The sequence below is a fragment of the Gasterosteus aculeatus genome, chromosome Y (genome assembly GCF_964276395.1).
Source record: "Gasterosteus aculeatus chromosome Y, fGasAcu3.hap1.1, whole genome shotgun sequence".
NCBI lineage: Eukaryota > Metazoa > Chordata > Actinopteri > Perciformes > Gasterosteidae > Gasterosteus > Gasterosteus aculeatus.
In genome coordinates, this window is record NC_135709.1 from 17,404,364 (window position 1) to 17,424,962 (window position 20,599).

General features: G+C 44.8%; 1 protein-coding gene across 3 annotated transcripts in view; it reads right to left on the minus strand.

Moving 5' to 3' along the window:
* The window catches only part of LOC120812471 (inositol 1,4,5-trisphosphate-gated calcium channel ITPR2-like), a 61,207-nt gene that overhangs the window by 24,907 nt on the left and 15,701 nt on the right, over nt 1-20,599 (minus strand). For 2 of the 3 annotated variants that reach the window (XM_040168459.2, XM_078097627.1), the window contains exons 10-37: nt 18,765-18,809; nt 16,535-16,686; nt 15,786-15,885; nt 15,538-15,698; nt 15,308-15,449; nt 14,985-15,143; nt 13,860-14,032; nt 13,342-13,461; nt 12,921-13,103; nt 12,539-12,790; nt 12,303-12,450; nt 12,056-12,203; nt 11,612-11,799; nt 11,386-11,503; nt 11,231-11,288; nt 10,926-11,091; nt 10,479-10,646; nt 9,929-10,015; nt 9,713-9,838; nt 9,451-9,573; nt 8,981-9,181; nt 4,528-4,779; nt 4,281-4,406; nt 4,038-4,166; nt 3,721-3,841; nt 3,378-3,559; nt 2,900-3,042; nt 2,507-2,615 (exon numbers count right to left, since the gene is read on the minus strand). In XM_040168459.2, the coding sequence (XP_040024393.2) occupies nt 2,507-2,615; nt 2,900-3,042; nt 3,378-3,559; nt 3,721-3,841; nt 4,038-4,166; nt 4,281-4,406; nt 4,528-4,779; nt 8,981-9,181; nt 9,451-9,573; nt 9,713-9,838; nt 9,929-10,015; nt 10,479-10,646; nt 10,926-11,091; nt 11,231-11,288; nt 11,386-11,503; nt 11,612-11,799; nt 12,056-12,203; nt 12,303-12,450; nt 12,539-12,790; nt 12,921-13,103; nt 13,342-13,461; nt 13,860-14,032; nt 14,985-15,143; nt 15,308-15,449; nt 15,538-15,698; nt 15,786-15,885; nt 16,535-16,686; nt 18,765-18,809 (4,080 nt within the window). The remainder of the gene's footprint in view (nt 1-2,506; nt 2,616-2,899; nt 3,043-3,377; nt 3,560-3,720; nt 3,842-4,037; nt 4,167-4,280; nt 4,407-4,527; nt 4,780-8,980; nt 9,182-9,450; nt 9,574-9,712; nt 9,839-9,928; nt 10,016-10,478; nt 10,647-10,925; nt 11,092-11,230; nt 11,289-11,385; nt 11,504-11,611; nt 11,800-12,055; nt 12,204-12,302; nt 12,451-12,538; nt 12,791-12,920; nt 13,104-13,341; nt 13,462-13,859; nt 14,033-14,984; nt 15,144-15,307; nt 15,450-15,537; nt 15,699-15,785; nt 15,886-16,534; nt 16,687-18,764; nt 18,810-20,599) is intronic. The other variant, XM_040168460.2, reaches the window with a different exon arrangement.

Consider the following 20,599-nt stretch of genomic DNA (forward strand, 5'->3'; position numbering starts at 1 on the left):
CCGTCTACATGCATTTAGCATCAAGAGGGTGGTAATCTGTAAATACGCTTTGCCTGTGGCAGGTGGTGTGAAACTCGGCAAGCAAAGCGGAAAGAGGGACAGGAGGAGAAAAGGACAGGAGGAGAGCGCGTAAATGACAGGGATGAGCGTGAAAGAGATTTATGTTATATAACTACCGGTTTTCCATCATTTGGGAACAAGACGACACTTGCATGCAGATAGACACGACAGCACGGCGTGCGTGCCTGTGTTCACAGAACACAACATCGGAAATAGGCCACAGGTAGAAAAAAAAGAAAGTTGTGGGATTTAAAAGGATAATATAAATTTATATTAACTCGTTATGATAAACATGAGTTTTGTCCTTTTTTCGGCCAACACGATCCACGACATATCGACTGATAAAGATCTGAAGGCTTAAGTACTTTGAGAGGAAATTAGGAAATTCCAAAATCAAACTCGGGACAACTCGGGAAATTATGGTGTATCGCAGATGAAAAGGGTCCACGCCACCAGAGCAACTTCTTTAATCTACATGACGATTTCATTCACACATCAAACATAGTTAATCCACAGTGGAAAATAATAAACGCAGGATTTACCCTTTTTGACTGACATTTGTAGGAGAGAAGGAAAGTTAGAAAGTATTGAGACAGATAGTTGAATTAGTGGTTTTTAATCTGATTCGACAATCAAAAGAGTAAAGAATAACCCCACCGTTCATTTTGTGACAAATTGCATTGGGTGAGATTATATTAAATTAATTCCACAATATTCATGGTACAGGAGGATTTTTTTAGTCATTTGTCCTTAAAAAATAAAAAAAACCTGTTACCAAAGTCATCTAGAGGGCAAGTGGGAGCAAAACATTTATGGCTTTTTCATTATCTGACAGCCAATAAAGTGTCTCTCCGCTGGCCAACCAGCGCTCCTGGTACGACCCGGGAAAACACAGCCGGGGAGGGACGAGACTAACTCAGGCGGGCAGACAGAATGTGATGGACTGAGACAAAGAATGCAGGGGGCAAAGCAAAAGGAGAGAGGCAGCGAGCGGACAGAAGAGTGAGAGTAACGAGGCAGGGAGGGAGGGAGAACGTGATGGTCCACGTGCCGCTGGCTCAGGCACTGCGGGCTGTTACGTAAGTGCACCCCCTGCCCTGTCTCCTCATGGACTGAGCAGACTCCGCTTCTCTCCAATCCCTCACCCTGCAGCCCACTTTTTTTTTTCTCCCTTCCACTCACATGGCTCCTCACATGACTGCCTCCCTCCCTCCCTCATTCACACTCCCTCCAAATCTTTCTCTCCTCCACCCACTCACTGCGCCCCGGGGGAGCCACCAACCTCTGCTGCCTCTGCTGTCACTCCGTCTCTCTCTCCCTCCCTCGGTTTTTGTCTGTCTCCTTCTCTCTCTCTCTCTCTCATTATTTCCATCAATCGTTTTCTCCCACTCTCCCTCCCTCGCCATATCTCTCATGCAGCAAGGCTGCAGCTCCACGCTCAGGGCTACGGGGATATGACAAAGAGCGGCCACAAATACATGCTTGAGCACACTCACGCACACCTACACAGACTGACATTTCACATATCGTTACCGCACTGTCTGGCTGCTCGAATGCGCCGAGCCGCTTATTTAAAGAAGTGACTGTTCTTCCACTTTAAATCCCTCCATGTTATTCCACAAAAACTGTTAAATAATTTGCCTTTTGGACCCCCCCCCCCCCCCCCCCCAAAAAAAAAACAGCTTGGTTGAAACACAAAGCTGTAGGTGACACTGGCTGGCATGTACTATATAAAGAAAAGGCAGTCTTGACAGTATCACTAATGTAACTACACTTGAAGAGCGGTTCTTACAAGAGGTTGCGGTACAACAACAACAACAGCACCTTTAAGAACGCCTTGTCCGACAAACAACAACCATGTTGCATCAAATTCACATCAAAATCACAAACTCTCCTAAACCCTCCAAAGGGTGATTACAGACCTGACTTTTTTTTAGCCCTCCCCTTCCTTCCCACCTCCACTTGGCACGCACACACATAAAAAAACGCACAAAGCCATCTCCTTTAGTCTCCTCCACCAACTCTCGCCATTCACGTGCCAGGCCTCTGGCTGAGCGGGGGTGCAGCAGGATATGCCCACCCACCCACTGCAGTATTGATTTGTTTGCTCGGTGCTGCCCCCCCCCACCCTACTCCTCATTCCCTTACTTCCTCCCACCTATTCTCCCTCTCTGTGCGAGTGTGTCCTCAAGTGCCTCTCGGTCTTATGTAACATGGAAGGACCCACAGAATACTGATGAAGGGGCATCTGGGCTCATGGCCGGACAGACCTCGGAGAAAAACAAGGACACCTCGATGCTGACGGGAGTTACAGATGGTGCTTAATCCTCAGAAACACTTTGTTCATACAACGGTGACATTGTGAAAAACGAACACCATTGTCTGGGTGTCAAAATAAAACCTAATTGAAACCATTTTTCCCTGTGATGCAGGGTCAAGTACTCACAGCCTCCTGGAAGCATTCCTTCTTGTCCATCATCTCTCTGAGTGTTTGCAGGATCTTGATACACAGCTTCTCTTCTTTTTCCATAAGTTTCTGGGTGTGTTTGATCAGTCTGACAGAGCGGACAGGGAAAGGTGCTGCATCACTTAAAGTTGTGTCCTACTAATGCGATTACTAGCTCACATGGGAAATCAAAAGGGTATTCTATTAATGAACACAGGTGAAGTCGCTCTATTTTTTAAAACTCTTTTCTAAAGCCTCCACAACTTCTGAACACATAATAGTACCTAATAAGTGTGGTTTTTAGTTCAAGCTACTTTTTCTACAATGTGTCAATCTTAGTCTTGGCAACAAAGTAAATCTCAGCAATAACTAACAGCAGGTTGTGTGACTTACTTGGACATGAAAGCTCCACTCTCACAGCGTAATCGAGCAGCCTCTGGAAACAGCAGTTCTGGGCTGTGAAGAACATCCACCAGCACAGAGAACTCTGCCTGAACTTTAGGACTGAACTGTTCCTCCAGAAGGGACACGACCCCCTGAACAAAATGTAAAAATGTAAGTAAATTACCTGTAATGTAACATCACAGAGACACACAAAGGTCTGAATGAATGATTCTGCTAAAAATCACTTTGAAAAGCCCACGTAAACTTTAAAGACAACTTTACTTCTTTAAGTGAAATGTTATTTTTGTAAAGAGCACCATACAATTTACATCCATGTCCTCGTCAAGATTTTTGTAATAAACCTAAACTTTATATCAAGCACCACCATGAGCTGAATATTAAATTTGTCCAACACTTTTTACGCTCAAAGTTCTGCAGCGTCTTCCTGCATAGCGCTGCTGTTAAATTAAATAAAAAAAAGGTGCACCTGAAGCTTCTCAATGATGTTCTTGTAGTCGGGACCACCCAGGTTCTCCTTGCGGGGTCGTGTGCGGGCGGATGTCCTCCAGTCCTTGGCTGCTCGCTGTACCATGTTGCTATGGACCCTCAGAGACAAAGTGTTGACCTGACTGTCCAGGTCCACGGGGATGGCTATGGCCCGGGCCTTGGCTGGGCAAAAACACAAAGGGTTGGATGTCTGTGTGAATTTTGAAAATCTGACCGCTTAATACCTCTAGTATTTATTAGTGATTGGCTCTTAGAATCAATATTTCAACGCCGCCGTCTCCATCGGCGGTCAAAGACCTGGTGAGCGGAGGACCAACACTTACCGACATCTGCCAGCGTTTTGATACAGTTCTCAATATTAACTTTCTGAGCAGAGTTGATCCAGGGGCAGTTGTAGATCCTGAAAGAAGACTGGAGCAGCTTGATGAAGACCGACTGGTTTCTCTGTTTGAGGGGGAAGAGAAAGATGGGGGAATACCGTTTACTGTCATAAGCATAGAGAAAGACAGAGACAATCCTGGCGGTATCGTCTCTCAATGGAGACGTCAGTACAGACGGTCAAGCATCTGCTCAAATCGTTTTACTGTATGGATTCAGGCGTGCAAACCTCCCTCTGCTTTTCAGAGGTGAAAAACAGTACCTGCAGGTTGGAGTGGTTGACAGAGAAAGGTGAGCTGAAGAAACCCTTGACGATGGCCATCACGGTCTCCGTCACATACTTCTCCAGGGCCAAATTGGCATGGTTACGGTCCGTGGTAGAGTTGCAAACCTTAAATACGAAAAGCAAAAATCGGAACAGGCTCACAGTATTGTCACACAGAAAATGAGTGAGCCTCAATGAACAATGGCTCATCAGAGAAGTATAACTCGGACGAAGCCTTACGCTGGACATGTCCACCAGGAAGTTGTCAAAGAGTTTCCAAATGTGGTTGGAGGTGTAGATCTCCTTCATTTCTACCTCCGTGTCCACATAACAGTGATTCACAAAGTTCACATAAGCCATTTTCACCTAGGGGGATAAAGAAATAAGATGCCTAGTTTCTTTTCAGATAAAATAAACAAACATTTTGACATTTTGACCAAATGCGTTTGCATTTTTTTATCCATACCATGAACTTGTCCAGCCTTACCTCTGGGATGCAGTGAACATCTGTGACAACTTTCACGATGTCGTCCAGCGGCAGAAGAGAGTTGCATTTCAGCTCCGTGTAGACGTTCTTGCCCTCGGTGCAGGCAGCCAGCAGCTCTACGAGCGCGTTGTGGTAGGCCAGCGCTCCGTCCTCGTCCATGCGCTCGTGCTCGGAGCCCATCATCTGCAGCAACACGGAGAACGAGGAGCGGTCGTTGTAGAACACCAGCACGTCTTCGCCTCCGTTCACCAGCTGCACACAGAGACCAAACAGAGACCCCAAAAGGGAAAGTTAACATTTATATATTTATATATTCTACTATTAAGTTAACTGCCAGTGTGCCCTCCTAACTCTGCTAGGTTTTGACCTGATCTAAGTCTGTTTTGCCTTGTTTTCTGAAGCAAATAAGACTTGTATCCTTAAACTCTCATTTTGTCAAAAGACCACATGGTGTTTGTTCACTGATTAGGGTGTCAAGCTATTGGTGCTTTGCATTTTGAGGAGTTTCTGTCGAGGCCAATCGACCTTTTGTCTCCTAAACGACGGGGGAGCGGCCAGCGCAGCCGTTCAGAGGTTAAATTCCCCTTCCCAGACCTGAACTAGCCAGTGTGCATCTCTTCTACAAGGCCACCAGACATCCAGGCGACCTGAAATCGGACTAAGTATCTCTTTCTTTAAACCAAGCTAGTCTGCTAAATTTGCTGTTGATTCTAGTGTCTTAAGTTAATTTGATTGCTGATTTGCTTTAGTTTTTTGTCGTCTCACGACCAGTTCTCTTTGTTTGAAGTTATCTTGGTTGCTAGTTTGCTCAAGCTCTTTCAGTCTTTTAGTGCCAGTTTGTATTCTAGATTCTACTATTAAGTTAACTGCCAGTGTGCCCTCCTAACTCTGCTAGGTTTTGACCTGATCTAAGTCTGTTTTGCCTTGTCTTCTGAAGCAAATAAGACTTGTATCCTTAAACTCTCATTTTGTCAAAAGACCACATGGTGTTTGTTCACTGATTAGGGTGTCAAGCTATTGGTGCTTTGCATTTTGAGGAGTTTCTGTCGAGGCCAATCGACCTTTTGTCTCCTAAACGACGGGGGAGCGGCCAGCGCAGCCGCAGCCGACTTCCACTAACGAGGGAGTATTTAACTAGAAATCGTAGGAAGCGTTAGCTTCAGCGTTATCTTATCCTCGCAGCACGAAGACGAGCAGAACAAAGACAAAGGAGTCTTTCGTGGCAGTCTTCGGGGCGGCTGAATGCGGCGCCTTCTTCTGCTATTTTTAATAATGTGTTTGACCCCTTCACCCGTGCCTGTTTGAATCTCTTCCCGCAGATACTACAGGCCTCGGGCTAGATCTGCTCTCTATCGTAACCTCTCCTCTCTCTCCTATCCCACCCGCTCCTCACACGTCCAGCACCTCGTCACAGGAGGTCTCTGGAACTGCCAGTCAGCGACTCGCAAGGCTGACTTCATCTCCGGCTTTGCTATCCAGCAGTCACTCGACTTCCTCGCTCTGACCGAGACCTGGATCACACCCGAGAACACATCCACCCCAGCCGCTCTCTCCTCCGCCTTCTCCTTCAGCCACACTCCCAGGCCCACTGGTAGGGGTGGTGGCACAGGTCTACTCATTTCACCCAAATGGAGCTTTTCTCTCTACCCTCTACCACCAGCCACCCCATTGTCCTTTGAATTCCATGCTGTAACAATCACTCACCCGGTACAATTAACCATCATTGTCCTCTACCGTCCGCCAGGCTCCTTAGGTCATTTTTTGGAAGAATTGGACATTCTCCTGTCTAATTTCCCCGAAAATGGTCCTCCGGTCATCCTCCTGGGTGACTTCAACATCCAGACAGAGAAGTCATCTGACCTCGTACACCTACTTTCTTCCTTCGCTCTGTCACGCACTCCCTCTCCTCCTACTCACAAAGCCGGCAATCACCTTGACTACATCTTTACTAGAAACTGCTCTACCACTAACCTCTCTGTAACTCCACTTCATGTGTCTGATCACTTCTTCATCTCTTACTCCCTTCCACTCTCTATAACTAACAAACCTCCTTCATTGACTAACTCTATACCGGCTCGTCGCAATATTCGCTCCCTCTCTCCCTCCTCTCTGGCATCCTCTGTTCTATCAGCTCTCCCTTCAACTGACTCCTTCTCACTCTTGCATCCGAACGCTGCTGCAGAGACTCTCCTCTCATCTCTTTCCTCCTCTCTAGACTCTCTCTGCCCTCTTACGACACGACGGACTGGCAAATCCCCTCCGGCTCCGTGGCTGTCTCAACCGGTCCGTGCCATGAGAGCCACCATGCGAGCGTCGGAAAGGAGATGGCGTAAATATAAACGACCTGACGACCTGCTTGAAATTCAATCTCTCCTCTCCTCGTTCTCTGCCTCTATCTCTGCTGCCAAAAGCTCTTTCTACCAGTCCAAAATCGAATCCTCATTCTCTAACCCCAAAAAACTCTTCTCGATCTTCTCCAATCTCCTCGAACCCCCTACCCCTCCTCCCCCCTCCACCCTTCTTCCGGGAGACTTTGTCAACTACTTCACCAAGAAAATAGCTGACATACGCTCCTCCTTCTCAAACCCACCACCTACTTCTCGCGTCCCACCGACCTCACCTCTTTCGCCCTCACTTCCCTCTTTCACCGCCCTCTCTCCTAACCAAATTCTTACCCTAGTAACCTCTGCCCGTCCGACCACCTGCCCTCTTGACCCCATTCCATCACATCTTCTACAATCTATCGCACCTGACCTTCTTCCGTTCCTTACCTTTCTCATCAACAACGCTCTGTTATCTGGCTGTTTTCCCAATTCTCTGAAGGAGGCAAGAGTCAACCCTCTCCTGAAGAAACCCACCCTCAACCCTTCTGAAGAAAACAACTACAGACCGGTCTCTCTTCTTCCCTTCTTGTCCAAAACCCTTGAACGTGCTATCTTTAATCAACTCTCCTCTTATCTCCACTGTAACAACCTCCTTGACCCCCACCAGTCAGGTTTCAAGGCAGGCCACTCTACAGAGACTGCTCTCCTTGCTGTCTCTGAGCAACTCCACACTGCTAGAGCCGCCTCTCTCTCCTCTGTCCTCATCCTTCTGGACCTCTCTGCTGCATTTGACACGGTCAACCACCAGATCCTTATTTCCTCCCTTCAGGAACTTGGTGTCTCAGGCTCTGCTCTCTCCCTTCTCTCGTCCTACCTCGATGGCCGCACCTACCGGGTAACCTGGCGAGGATCTGTGTCGGAACCGTGTCCTCTTACTACTGGAGTTCCTCAGGGTTCCGTGCTGGGTCCCCTCCTGTTTTCGCTTTACACCAACTCTCTTGGCGCTGTCATTCGCTCGCATGGCTTCTCCTACCACAGCTATGCCGATGACACCCAACTAATTCTCTCCTTCCCTCGCTCGGACACCCAGGTGGCGGCTCGGATCTCTGCCTGTCTAACTGACATCTCTCAGTGGATGTCCGCCCACCATCTGAAAATCAACCCCGACAAGACTGAACTACTTCTCTTTCCCGGAAAAGATTCGCTTACCCAGGACCTGACAGTCAACTTTGGGAACTCCGTACTAACGCCCACCTCGACCGCTAAGAACCTCGGCGTCACACTCGACAGCCAACTCTCCCTGACTCCCAACATCACTGCGACAACGCGATCCTGTAGATACACGCTCTACAACATCAGGAGAATACGTCCCCTTCTCACTCAGAAGGCAGCGCAGGTACTGATTCAGGCTCTTGTCATCTCCCGCCTGGACTACTGCAACTCCCTCCTGGCAGGTCTCCCTGCCACCGCCATTCAACCTCTGCAGCTCATTCAGAATGCAGCAGCTCGACTGGTCTTCAACCTTCCGAAATTCTCCCACACTACTCCACTCCTCCGCTCTCTTCACTGGCTACCGGTGGCCGCCCGCATCCAGTTCAAAACACTGGTGCTCACGTACCATGCTGTGAATGGATCGGGTCCAGCTTACATCCAGGACATGGTCAAACCCTACATCCCAACCCGCACTCTCCGCTCTGCATCTGCAAAACTACTCGTCCCTCCCTCACTGAGAGCAAAACACTCGACTAGGTCTCGACTCTTCGCTGTCCTTGCGCCGAAATGGTGGAACGCGCTCTCTGAAGACATCAGGACCGCAGAGAGCCTTCACATCTTCCGCCGCAAACTAAAGACACACCTCTTCAGACTCTACCTCGACTAAAGACTAACAAATTGCAGCACTTAAATTGTACTTGTGACGTCACTCATCTATAGCAAATTGTAAATTCGCTTATTTGAGGAAATTGCACTTTCTTGTTTCTTGTTCTCCTGAGTTTGTACCCTATGGTTGAATGCACTTATTGTACGTCGCTTTGGATAAAAGCGTCAGCTAAATGACATGTAATGTAATGTAATGTAATATATATCAAGTGATATAAAACCGCTTTCATTTGAAAACCTTTTTACCTCACCTCGGTCATGACTTTGTCCTGACATTTCTTCACATACTTTGCATCTTCTTTCACAATGGTTTGCAGGAACTTGAGGTATTGAACGTGTCTTCCGTGTGTCTCGATGCAGTGGACAAAATGATGGACCACGCGGTCGCTGATCTCATTGCACAGCTGGTAGTTGTTCATAAAGATGTGACGCATTGTCTCAGCTTCAAGCAACTAGTGAAATATAGGAGAAGTGATTCAGTCTCTTGGAGGAAAATCATTTTTATAATAGTATACGGATTCCTTTTATAAAACAGGAAAAGAAACAGAGACAACTATTGTCCATTATACAAAATAACATCTCACTAGAATGCTGCAGTTGTTTTGGACCTCATCTTTTTCACAATAGATTGATTCTAATGATGCATGCTATACCAAAAAAGAATTCCTACTTTAAAAAAAAGACACAACAGCAAGAGAAATGTACAGCAAGGTGAATATACCCCAGGAGTGAGGAAGAGGTTCAGGTGTTTATGTAGAAGAACTTGGTTCTGATGATTTCCTTTGCAGAAATTCTGCAGAAACGTATGTGCCAGGGTCATGATTTCATTCATCTTCTCGTCACACTGTGCAAAAGGAAGGGCGAGGAAAATAAGAAGATTATGAGACAGGATGGAGAAAGCGTGACCGTACAAAACAATGATGTGTTAATATTTCGTTTATAACATCAAGTCATTCATTTGGCTGTTCTGGTACGTGACTGACCTTCTCATAGGGGATCTGCAGCAAGTCCAGCACCACTGCGTGGGCCCCCATGTTCTTCAGCAGCCTCTGCTGCTGCACGCGACTCTTCTTACTGGGATAACACAGCTTACTGAGTCTCAGCAGAATCTAAATAGCAGACACACACGTATGCATTATGGACGCACTGCTGAACCAAAAGAATAACCTTGAAATATATATATTTTTTAAAACACTCACCTCTTTGACTATTTTGTAGTTGTTTGCTTTATTGCTGTCAATTTGAGGTTCATTGTCTCCATCCTGCACTGGGCTCAGGACAACCTCCTGACCAAACAAATACATGAAGAGAAAGTGATTAATGTGTTCAATTATCACTTTAATACAATCAAAAATGCATTTTATGCTGCAACGACAATCCCGTTCTGTCTCTAATTACCAATGGTGGGAAACTTCCTTGTCTTTGTGATTGTCTTCGCCATCACTGCGTTATTGTAACAATAATGATGTACAAACAGTATACGTGCCGTTTCAGGCCTTACTAATAAGGAATGCTTTTCAGCAGATGGACATTTCAGACCTGTTTCACCTGTTCTGCCAGACATTACAATTCCTTAGTATTTAGCCACAAAACGGTTTTCCATCAGATTGATAAATAATATTAAACAAAGAAGCCATTTACAGTGTATCCTAATGACAGATGGGATGTTTAAGATAAATATAGAACAGTCTTATGAAGAAACAAATGTTACACTAAAATGCTAGACAGCATTAACTGATGGTACGGCACCTCAATGTTCTGTTCATTGACCTGCCCGGCCCCGTGGTCTTCACCGCTGTAGACTCCACTTTTCTCAACCCACAGCTCTGACTTCTCAACGGTCAAACGTAGCTGGTCCAGGTCTGCCTTGATCTGCTTGTAGTTGTCTACATCCTGCTCTGACACCAACAGCTGCACCTGGAAAACACACACACGCGCATGATAAATAAACCAGACAAAGATATTAAAAGAACAAATGCATGCATTTGAGCAGGTCTCTGCCAAGGAGTCTCAGTGCGCCACTTTGGAACGTCTCCTTATTGTTGAAATGTGAGATTGCAGCCTGGGAAGCTACGCGAGACAGTTTTCAACTGCCACTGTTTATACTTTTGGCTGACCCCTCGAGTTCAAACTGATTTACTTGGGAAGTGGGCTCACCAAGAATCAGATACTGGAATTTAACTGGTGTGTCGGTACCTGTTTGAAGGCCTGCAGGACCTCCGCTCTCTGGCTGAAGTGTTTGAAGATGAGCTGCAGCGAGCCAGACACCAGTGGGGGGTAATCTTGCATGATGAGGTGGATCAGAACCCTCAAAAACGTCCTGCCTCCCTCATCGTCCAGCTCCACTGCACTTAATTCAGAGCTGAAATCCCCCCAAAGTTTAGCAGTTTTTAAGCAGAGACAATGTTGAAAAAGAGAAAAGAGTCTTTCAAAAACAAATCATCTTATTCCTTTAATTAATGTGTGAATGTTTGGCTGTGTTTAGGCACTGCTTCACTTACCCTCCAGCAAACATGCTCTCTGCCTTGGTTGCAATCTCGTCTATGTCTGGTTCAGAGGCTGGAGACAAAATAAAGCGAACCGTTTAAGTGAATGTACAATGTTAAAATAAAATAATATTCTAGTACTTTAATTAGGAGAATAAAAAATGTCCCACGTGTTAATGGCATAAAATCAGTCGCAGAGGTGTCAGTCATAGCCTTGTCCCCAAACTCCTTCTTGTAGATGGACAATAAGTATGTGATCCTATAATCCAACCTCACACTGAGGATGAACTAACGGAGAAATAAAATACATAAAATCAAACACTGAAATATACATATATATATTCTTTTAATAATGCCAAATTTCCTCAGAAATTACATGAAGTGCGTGATGCTTACTTGCAGGATCTCGATGATCTTTAGCTTGGTGTCCATCACCATGACATCCTCATTGTCCTGCAGGAAGTGTCCTCTCGCATAGCGGAGGGATGTGGAGGTGTCAGGGAGGCTGTGCAGCACGCCTCGACTCATCATAATCTGAGTCATCATTTCCCCGACTCCGTGGATCGTGCGTAGGACATTGTTGCCTAAAAGGAAACATTCTTTTTCACACATTTTTGCCTTGTGTGCGTGCGAAGCCCATCACTTACATCTACATAGTCGACACATTAAGCCGTAACATCTTGAACTGTAGGCATCTAAAAACAAGTGCTTGGAGGACGTCAAAAGAACGGGCCAGAAGTAATAAATAAATAGCTTTATAAATGCACTACGTGTGAGAGAGTAAATCTTGTGGATCAACTGGATGAAATGATTTCCTTTCTACTGTGTAACTGCACTGACCAGTCTCTGGGCTCTTGTCGAGCTTGTTCATGAAGGTCAGTGGGTGCTGAACAATATCCAGTATGGACAGCAGAGTGCGCGTGAGGCGCAGCAGATCACTAAAGCTATAGAAACCAAAGTAAACCAGGTTACGAGCCAGATTCACCACCTGGAAGGCAGAAGGCAATCATCAGAAAGGATACATAATTTAAAAAAACATACATGAAGCACATTTTCCGACTGAAATTACCTAATGGGTTTATTTTACCTCTAGCGTGAGTTCGTTCTTGTCTTTTTCTCCAAATGGAAAAGGCTGGTTGACCACATCTTTAAGATATTCTTCGACAAACTCCATGGTGGGAGCGAACTTCCTCTTCATCTCCTCTCTTGAAATGTCACCGGACTCGTATTCAAACCTGTAGGAAAGACCAAGCATAATTCACATGTGGTCACCTGCAAAAATATGCCTGCACATGACACACTACCCCACAGACGGAGCCTCACTCGTGGATGGTGATCTTGGATGGGATCTCAGTCCAGAGGCGGGCGTAGCGTAGAGGCACCACGGCCTCCTGGGGGTCGCGGTCCACGTGCATATGCAGCATGAGACGGCAGAAGGAGGCTCTGAGGTTGTAGGGCAGGCAGTCGTCGAACATGCAGCGCAGGATGAGGTCCACAGGCAGCTGACCGGTGATCTGGTTGATGGCTAGGTACTGGCGGTCCAGACACATTTTTGCAAAAAGGTTTAACTGGTACCTACAGAGGAGGCAAGGGACATGTTGTTGTTTCTGCATGTTGAACATAGAAAGACAAGAAGGGAAAAAGGCACTCTTGCGTGTGCCGTTTTTCCTGCACACGGGGGAACAAACAACAATGTCACCATCACCTGTAATAGGTGATGGTGTCTAAATCCATCTTGTTGTCGCCCTTGGCATCCTGGGCAAGGTGGCGAATGGATTTGCCATGAGGTTCCTTGTGCCCGTCGATCCAGTAGAGCCAAACCTCCTCCTCCTCCACCTCCTCCTGCAGCAGAGACGACTCTATGGTGGTCTCAGTGTTCGGGATTAGCCTGGGTTGGGGGGGGGGGTACAGTAAGGAGTGCGACAAAAAGAAAATTGAGGGTAATTATAGACATTAAGTACTGACGTAGAACTGCGGCCACTCAAAATATCCATTTCACAAGGAGGGAAGCCAAAATTGCTTTAGAGCAGTCTGAATTGTGCGTGTTAGTTGAATATTTTATGATTAAGGACTGAAATAACCAAACTTTGATGATTTAAATATATAAACCAAAAGGTGTGACTCACTTGGTCTGGATGAGGATATCTGCATTGGTGGGGTTGAGCATAAATTTACAGATAAGCTCCTGTGTGACGGGGATTGCAGTCTTGTTGGATACACATAGATCAGACAGATAATCCAGGAATCTAGAAGAGTGGGGGGGCAGGGATGACGAATGTTATAACAAATGTTTTACATACAAGGTTGCTTACTCTATTTTAACATAAAAGCAGAGAGAATCAATAATTGCAAAAGCCTTTAATGCACCAACTAGCCTTCCCCTACATAATAATGGCGTCAGAGTGACCAAACAGGAAAGGTATTCATTTCTGAAAAAGAGTGAGAATTTTATAAAATAGGTAAGTATTCAGATATTGCATTAGATTATCCTGCATTGAAGTGTCTCAAAGTATTCATTTGCAACAAAAAGCCTTCAGTACCAATACAAATATCCATGCACATTCACGATTCCTCCTCTAGTTGATGGTGTTAAAAGTGTTCCCCTGGGTCATCTACTCTTCTGGAGGGGGGGGGGGTGTCTGACCTGGGCTCTCTGTTGCGCCTCAGCAGGCTGACGAAGGTCTCAATCTCTCTGGCTGTGATGTGTTTTTCTAGCAGCTTGCGGTTGTTGTGCAGCAGGGCAGTGATTGTGTCCTCAGCCAGGATCTCATAGCCAATCTGAGACTGCATGATTGTGAACTTTTTGGCTATGTATTCCTGGGTGGCAGCAAGAGACACATGGTTAGAAACACTTTTGATGGATGGTTTTCATGAACTGTTGGTAACCATAGTTACCTGACATAATCACAATCCGTTGGACACAGAGCAGCTCTAAATGAGCCAGTTATGATTTACCAAGGCCTGCAATTGATGAGTTAAATGTACCAAAGCGAGGTTGTGTAATTGCTTTGTTTGCTTGATGAGCACAAAGAACAAAGTAGAAGCTGGTGGAAATGAAATTAAAGAAATCATTTTTAAATGTCATACCTTTCAAAAAGGTATGACTAAAAAAGAAATATATATATTTGGCAGTTTTAATAGGACTTTGTATAAAACTTTCTCACAACGGCCACAAGTGGTGGTCGTGGCATAACAGAATAATAAATGCTCTTATTTATGGATTTCTTAAGCTAAATTAATACATTTTTTACAGCAACAACTTCACTCATTTCAGCAGAGGTGCAACTAGTGTCATTAATACATAGGGTATAATACATGGGTACAAGTTTCTCACAAAGCGAAGACTATGTATGCTTTACCTACTGTAACATGTCTTCTGTTAAAAAAAGATTGACATTAGGTGGCCTGACAGATGGAAACTGGAACAAAAGCAGGAGATTATTAACAATGTTTCCTCTAGCGAGATATCGTTTGTTTTTAGAATAATAATAATTATTCAAAAATCTAAAATGTGCATCTGTGGCACGCTCTAATGCAGGACAGCAGACAAGAAGAGTCCAAAATCAGATAGAATTGGTTATGCAGGAGTATTTAGCTAAACCAGCATAACTTAATTGATAGTCAGTTGTTGGTCGTACCGGACCAAGCAGAATCTTTACTGATCAAACTAATGAAAATCTGTCTCTATGCTTAAACTAGCCTACATTCCTGTGTTAATTAGCCTGATGAAACACTCAACGAGTGCTCGGTGTAGGAGACAGAAACTTGCCTGGTTCTTGCGATAGTCCTGTTGGGAGTGGCGCAGCACCCTGTAGCAGAGTCTCAACATGTACTTGAAGTGTGCATAGCGCTGGTCTCCCAAATCCTCCAACTTCAGCATCGGACCGTCACCCTGATCTGTGAATGGAGCCTTCAGGATGCCAAAGATCTGCAGCAAAATAGCACTAAAATGAAAACATGACACTTTCCGATTTGCACTGGACAGCAGCGTTTCAAAGTGATGATCAGTCTTCACTCTGCAAGGACGGAAGTGTGTGTGTGTGTGTGTGTGTGTGTGTGTGTGTGTGTGTGCGTGTGTGTGTGTGTGCTGACCTGCGCTAGGATGTTCTGTTCCCTCATGAGTTTCTGCCTCTCTCGGTTGGGTGTGGAAGTGACAACGGACAAAACATCCTGGCCATTGTTTGGTACCATACATACAAAGAAAACGAGGTCCTCCAGCAGCTTAGTCACAAACCTGAAAAAAAAAATATGATGGCAAAAAATTAAAAAAAACACGCACACCGCCTTGTGTCAGCCACGTTGACGTGTTCAGGCATCTGTACCTCCTCTCGTTCTGAGCAATGTTGCCGAACTGAAGCTTCCTCACGGTGGACTCCAGGACCTTGCTAGCGTCATTGGCAAAGTCCAAGTCTCTGACCTCCGACAGGGGAACAGATACGATGGCAAAAGCTTCTTTGTCCTCTTTAGTGCAACAGGTTCCAATCTATTATGAGAGCCAACATGAATGTCTAAATAATGCATCCGTGTTCGTTTCACCAGTGTGTATTACTGTTTGTTTGTGTCTGTAGACCTTGAGCATGACTGGACGCTCCTCCTCTGCATCGATGGGGACGTTGGTACTTGTCACCCACGTGTTTGTGCACAGGTGCCGCAGTCTCACATAGGAGTTTCTGATGAAGAAGTGAAAAAGACAATTTACATCTGTGAGATGCATGTAATGGTAAAAACATTCTGTAAACAATTGTCTTGTGCTAAAAGCCAGGTCTCAGTAGTTGACCCTGAGATGTAGAGAAAGAAAGATTTAGGGTTTGCAGTTGTGTTTGGGGAAGGGGGTCATCTTGCTCTCACGGACCTTCGATCAGAGGAGCATTGTGTGTTACCCTCAGCTTCACCTGAGTTCTTATCTCAACTTGATTTCTGGCTTCTCGAAACTGGCGCTACGAACTGTCTTCAAGTGTATAAAAACTCAGCGTTTTTACTGCTCGGGGACGCCATTACACAGAGCACTGGAATACGTGCTGGTGTGTTGGACCTCCTGCTAATAAGCAATAGTTAGAGCCAGATATCTGCGGAGAATTGCTTATGTAATCTTTTTCTCTTCTAAATAAATATTAACTTTTTGACTTTAATTGATCAACGTGCTGGATCCTTCTCATCAACCAACTTGGGGGGATCGGAGATCCCGACACATCTCATGTGATTTTCAGCGGGCTGCTGCAGTTGAAACGTGTCATTTTGGTCAATCAATTAGCTGCAAGGCCTGCTAGAGGGACAGCAATTCTGTTGTCACCGTTTGCCCCCCCCGTGTGAGTGACTGACCTGGGCACGAGACAGTCGACACGCTGCAGAGTGGTGGCATCCAGCTCAAACAGAGAGGAGATGTCATTGCCGTGAGGAACAGAAACCAGGGTGTAAGCAATCTTCTCAGCTGCTTGATGCTTCCTCTTGGAGAACAAAGTCTCGGTCTCGTTCTACAGCGCACACACACACACACACACACGCACACACAAAGTCAAAATGTGCGTTTGCAGTCCTAAAGCTCATATGTCACACAGTTGAGTGGTTTATCAATATTAACGGGAGTTTTCGCGACAATTTTTGAATGTACAGTATACAGCAACACAGTCAATATTCATGTCTATTAGGGGTGGGAATCTCTTGGCACCTCACGATTCGATTCAGATTCAGAGGTGAACGATTTGATTCTCAACCGATTATCGATTCTAAACTGATAAAACGATTATCGATGCATCTCAATTTTCTACATTTTCTCAAATCTGAGTTTGCTACTCAGAGGTTGCTAATCACTTCCTACTTTATTTGATAATTAAAGAAAATCAACAGATGAATTACCTTCATCTTTGTCACAAATCTGATTTTCTATCAACAATCATTTTTCTTTTAAATGAAGAAAAAGCTGCTCTTAGTCTCAGACCGGTCCATATTTGTAAAATACCGGAAAAAAGTCCAAATCTGTGAATATCTTGCCAACTTTCAATACGGATCGACTTTTTGGAAAATCTAAATAATGAGGTAAAATATGCGCAGGCTCCTTCATAGTTTGCGCGAGACAGACTTTTTTTTAAAATTCCAATTATTAACTTTTCTGAATTGAGACCGAATCGTTCTAGAGAATCAAGAGAAATCGAAAAATCGAAAAATCCCATACCCCTAATGTTTATAAACTAAAGATGCTTTCAGAGCTTTTTCACATGTGTGAATAACATAGTAAGTCTATGGGTGTTACCTCCTACCCTTGATTGTCTTTTTGAGTATTGATTATTATTATTTATGGCAACAATTGGCATATTTGGGTTTCTATCTTGGTAGAACGAAAGACGCCTTTTTTTACTTTGGGTAATGTTCACTGTCGGGGAGAATTGTTGAGCTGCATATTGGAAGTCGACAAAATGATAGATCAGGGAAACAATCGGTAGAATAATAACAATAGCTATGCGAACAATAGCTATGCGAATACGTTCTTAATAAAACACAAATAAAGCAAAATATTTATATTACCATGGCTGCAAAGATATTTGGTATATCATACGATGACACCACAATAACTTTCCTGTCAAACTAATTGATTTATTGAACTATTTAATGCTGAGGGTCGCGTACACAGCAGGACCCCCTCTTACCCACATGTCCAAAATGCACAAATGATATAAATAGTGCTTTATACTAAAGTACATGTTGTGCCATATCTTTTAACCCTACTCACGTAAATACTGATGAATCAGCCCGACGGCTGATAACATCTATAATTGAGGAGGGACGGATGTGACTACACTGTCACAGCTTCTTGCACTAATGATGTATCAAATTACACCGAGATGCAGCCAGAGAGCCATGACTTCTCCGTGTGGCGCGTTAAGACATTACGGCACGTAGGCTGTGCAGATGCAGCACATAAAGGGTTAACTTCTCCCACTTCTCTGCATGTCAATGGGAAGCTCCCCTGAGCTGCCTCGACGCCTCAGTTTCTCAATCCTCCCACTCCACCCCTCCCTCCCTTCGCTGGTAAGTCACCCCACCAGCTTAGCACAGGCGAGTGGAGCAGAGCAGACAGCACGTCTGTGCTCCCCCCCCCCCTCCTCCATCTCTCGCAGGGCACCCAGACGTTATGTAAGGAGCCCCCTGTGTGTCTGAAACGCGGCATGTGCAAGAAAGTGTGTGTGTGAGCTCCTCGCTCTACCAGAATACAAATGGGCAAGGCAGCTAAGGGCGGAAAGAAAGCTTTAGATAAAAGATTCAGAGTTTGCATGCGAGTGTTGTGAGAACTGGTGGTCTTGAATAAGCAAAGGATGAGGGGGACAATGTTTACCTGCTGATGTAATGGTTTTTATAGTGTTCTTATGTTCAGCCGCTTCTCATTTTCAGTCAATCTGACTCATCTGAGGTTTGCTGCGGTATCATAATAATAATACTTTCGTTTTATAGCGCTTTTTTTTGTACCCAAAGACGCTTTACAGTAAAAGATTCAACAGTGTTAAAAAGTTGGTTAGTAGTGTGTGACTTTGCAGCTAAATGAGCTCGTTCGACTCACCTCTCCTTTGGGCTCCACCGTGTTGTCTTTGAATTCAGGGTTCTCCTGCAGACAAACCGAGGGGGGGGTCACTCAGTGACCTCTGACAGAGGACGTTCTGATGATCATCTTGTCATTATCATCCCCATCAATGCAAATGATTCAACAGCAGATGGGTGATGGACACCATATCAATGGGAATACTGCCACCTACAGCACACCACCTAGAATCCCCTTCCACTGGGCTTATTTTAGAAACTAAGTAGATCCTCTCATCTTGAGAGAAAAGTCAAAGGATAGTGGTGATAGATAATCTCAAAGTACTGCGGATTTAAAGTGGGGATGCACACATTGGACTTTTACAGTCCTGATAGCATTACCTGGGCTTTATGTTTCGGCTGAGAATCAATCCCCTCACTATGCCTCACTGTGTGTGAGTGAATTTGTTATTTTATGGTATGTGTTTTAAGGTTTGACTTAAAAACTGATTTCTTGGTCAACTGTAACATCAAATAAGAATATACATTGATTGAATAGTAATATTTCTTATTTGAATAAAAGAATGGCACCCAAAAACATCTTCAAAACCTAAACAGGAATTCCAATTCCAGTGTATATGGTACATAGGTACAATAGATCGGCAGCATCGTCACTGTCGGGGGAGAATTTGTTGAGGTGCATGTTGTGAGAGTCTCAAGAACTCGTATGTGACCTTTCTTGGGAAACTCGTGACCTGACCTAGTCTACGATGAAATCCATATGTGGCTTGGACAGACCATATCATGTTCTTCTATTTACCTTTCTCCTCTGTTTTCCTGTCTGTCAAAATGATTGACTTGGTCCCACTAAGAGGGTCGTGGAGGTTCCCGAAACAACATCTGGTTACCATTCCTCGAACCTTCAGAGATGTATAAAAGCTCCTCGTCCCCCATAGAAACTTTGTCAGATCTCCCTGCTCCTTTTGGGGGAAGGAACCTCTGTCCCTTTTCAGCTGAATTGTAGTCATTTGACTTCTGTCTGTGCTTACGACTTGTGCTGATGATCTCTGTATTCTTTATCTTTTTTCTATATTCTAGTTAGTAATAAATACTTAATCACAAACCAAGCTCAAGATACTTTTGATTTCTCACATGGGCTAAATCCACAAATTTCCACCACAAACTTGGCGACGAGGATGGGATGGACGCGTGATCTGGACTCTGACGGACGGACAGGAGGCCATATAGTATAGGTGATTCCTCCCTGAGGGTGAGAAGCTGCCGTCCCGACGAGACCTGGATTGCCGATCCATCCAGTTCAAGAAAAAGAAACGAAGAACACGCGGTGAGAGATCAAAATTATTTTAGGGCAGACAGAGTCATTGACAAAAGGGTTTTAGGCCTATCTCACAACGAGTGTGTTGTAGACAGACGTGTTTGGGTCACCTGTAGTATTTTCTCAAGTTGCATATCCTGTGTCTCCTGAAAATTCACAGGCCAACTTTGGATCAATGCAGTAGACTGAGTGGCCACAGAAAGCAACGGTCACTGACTTGCCTTAGTTATGCATGTGGTATTTCTCCGTTTGTGCGCACCTTTATAGGCGCGTACACTCCTTGTGTACAGATACAGATAACTAAATGAGTAGTGTTCAGAGTAAAGGGGAGACGGGTGAAAACCATGAGACTAATATCCTGCCACTATTGTGTAAATTGATGTCAGAGCGTTATCCTGGCAGTTTGAATCAAATACAAAAATGGGTTGAATTGGGGTTCCCTCCAAAGGGGAGTTTGAGTGAGAATCAATTGGAACAGTTGGAATTGCAACTGAGGGAAAAGGAGAAGAACGATGCAGCTCAGCATGCAGGCCTGTCGAGAA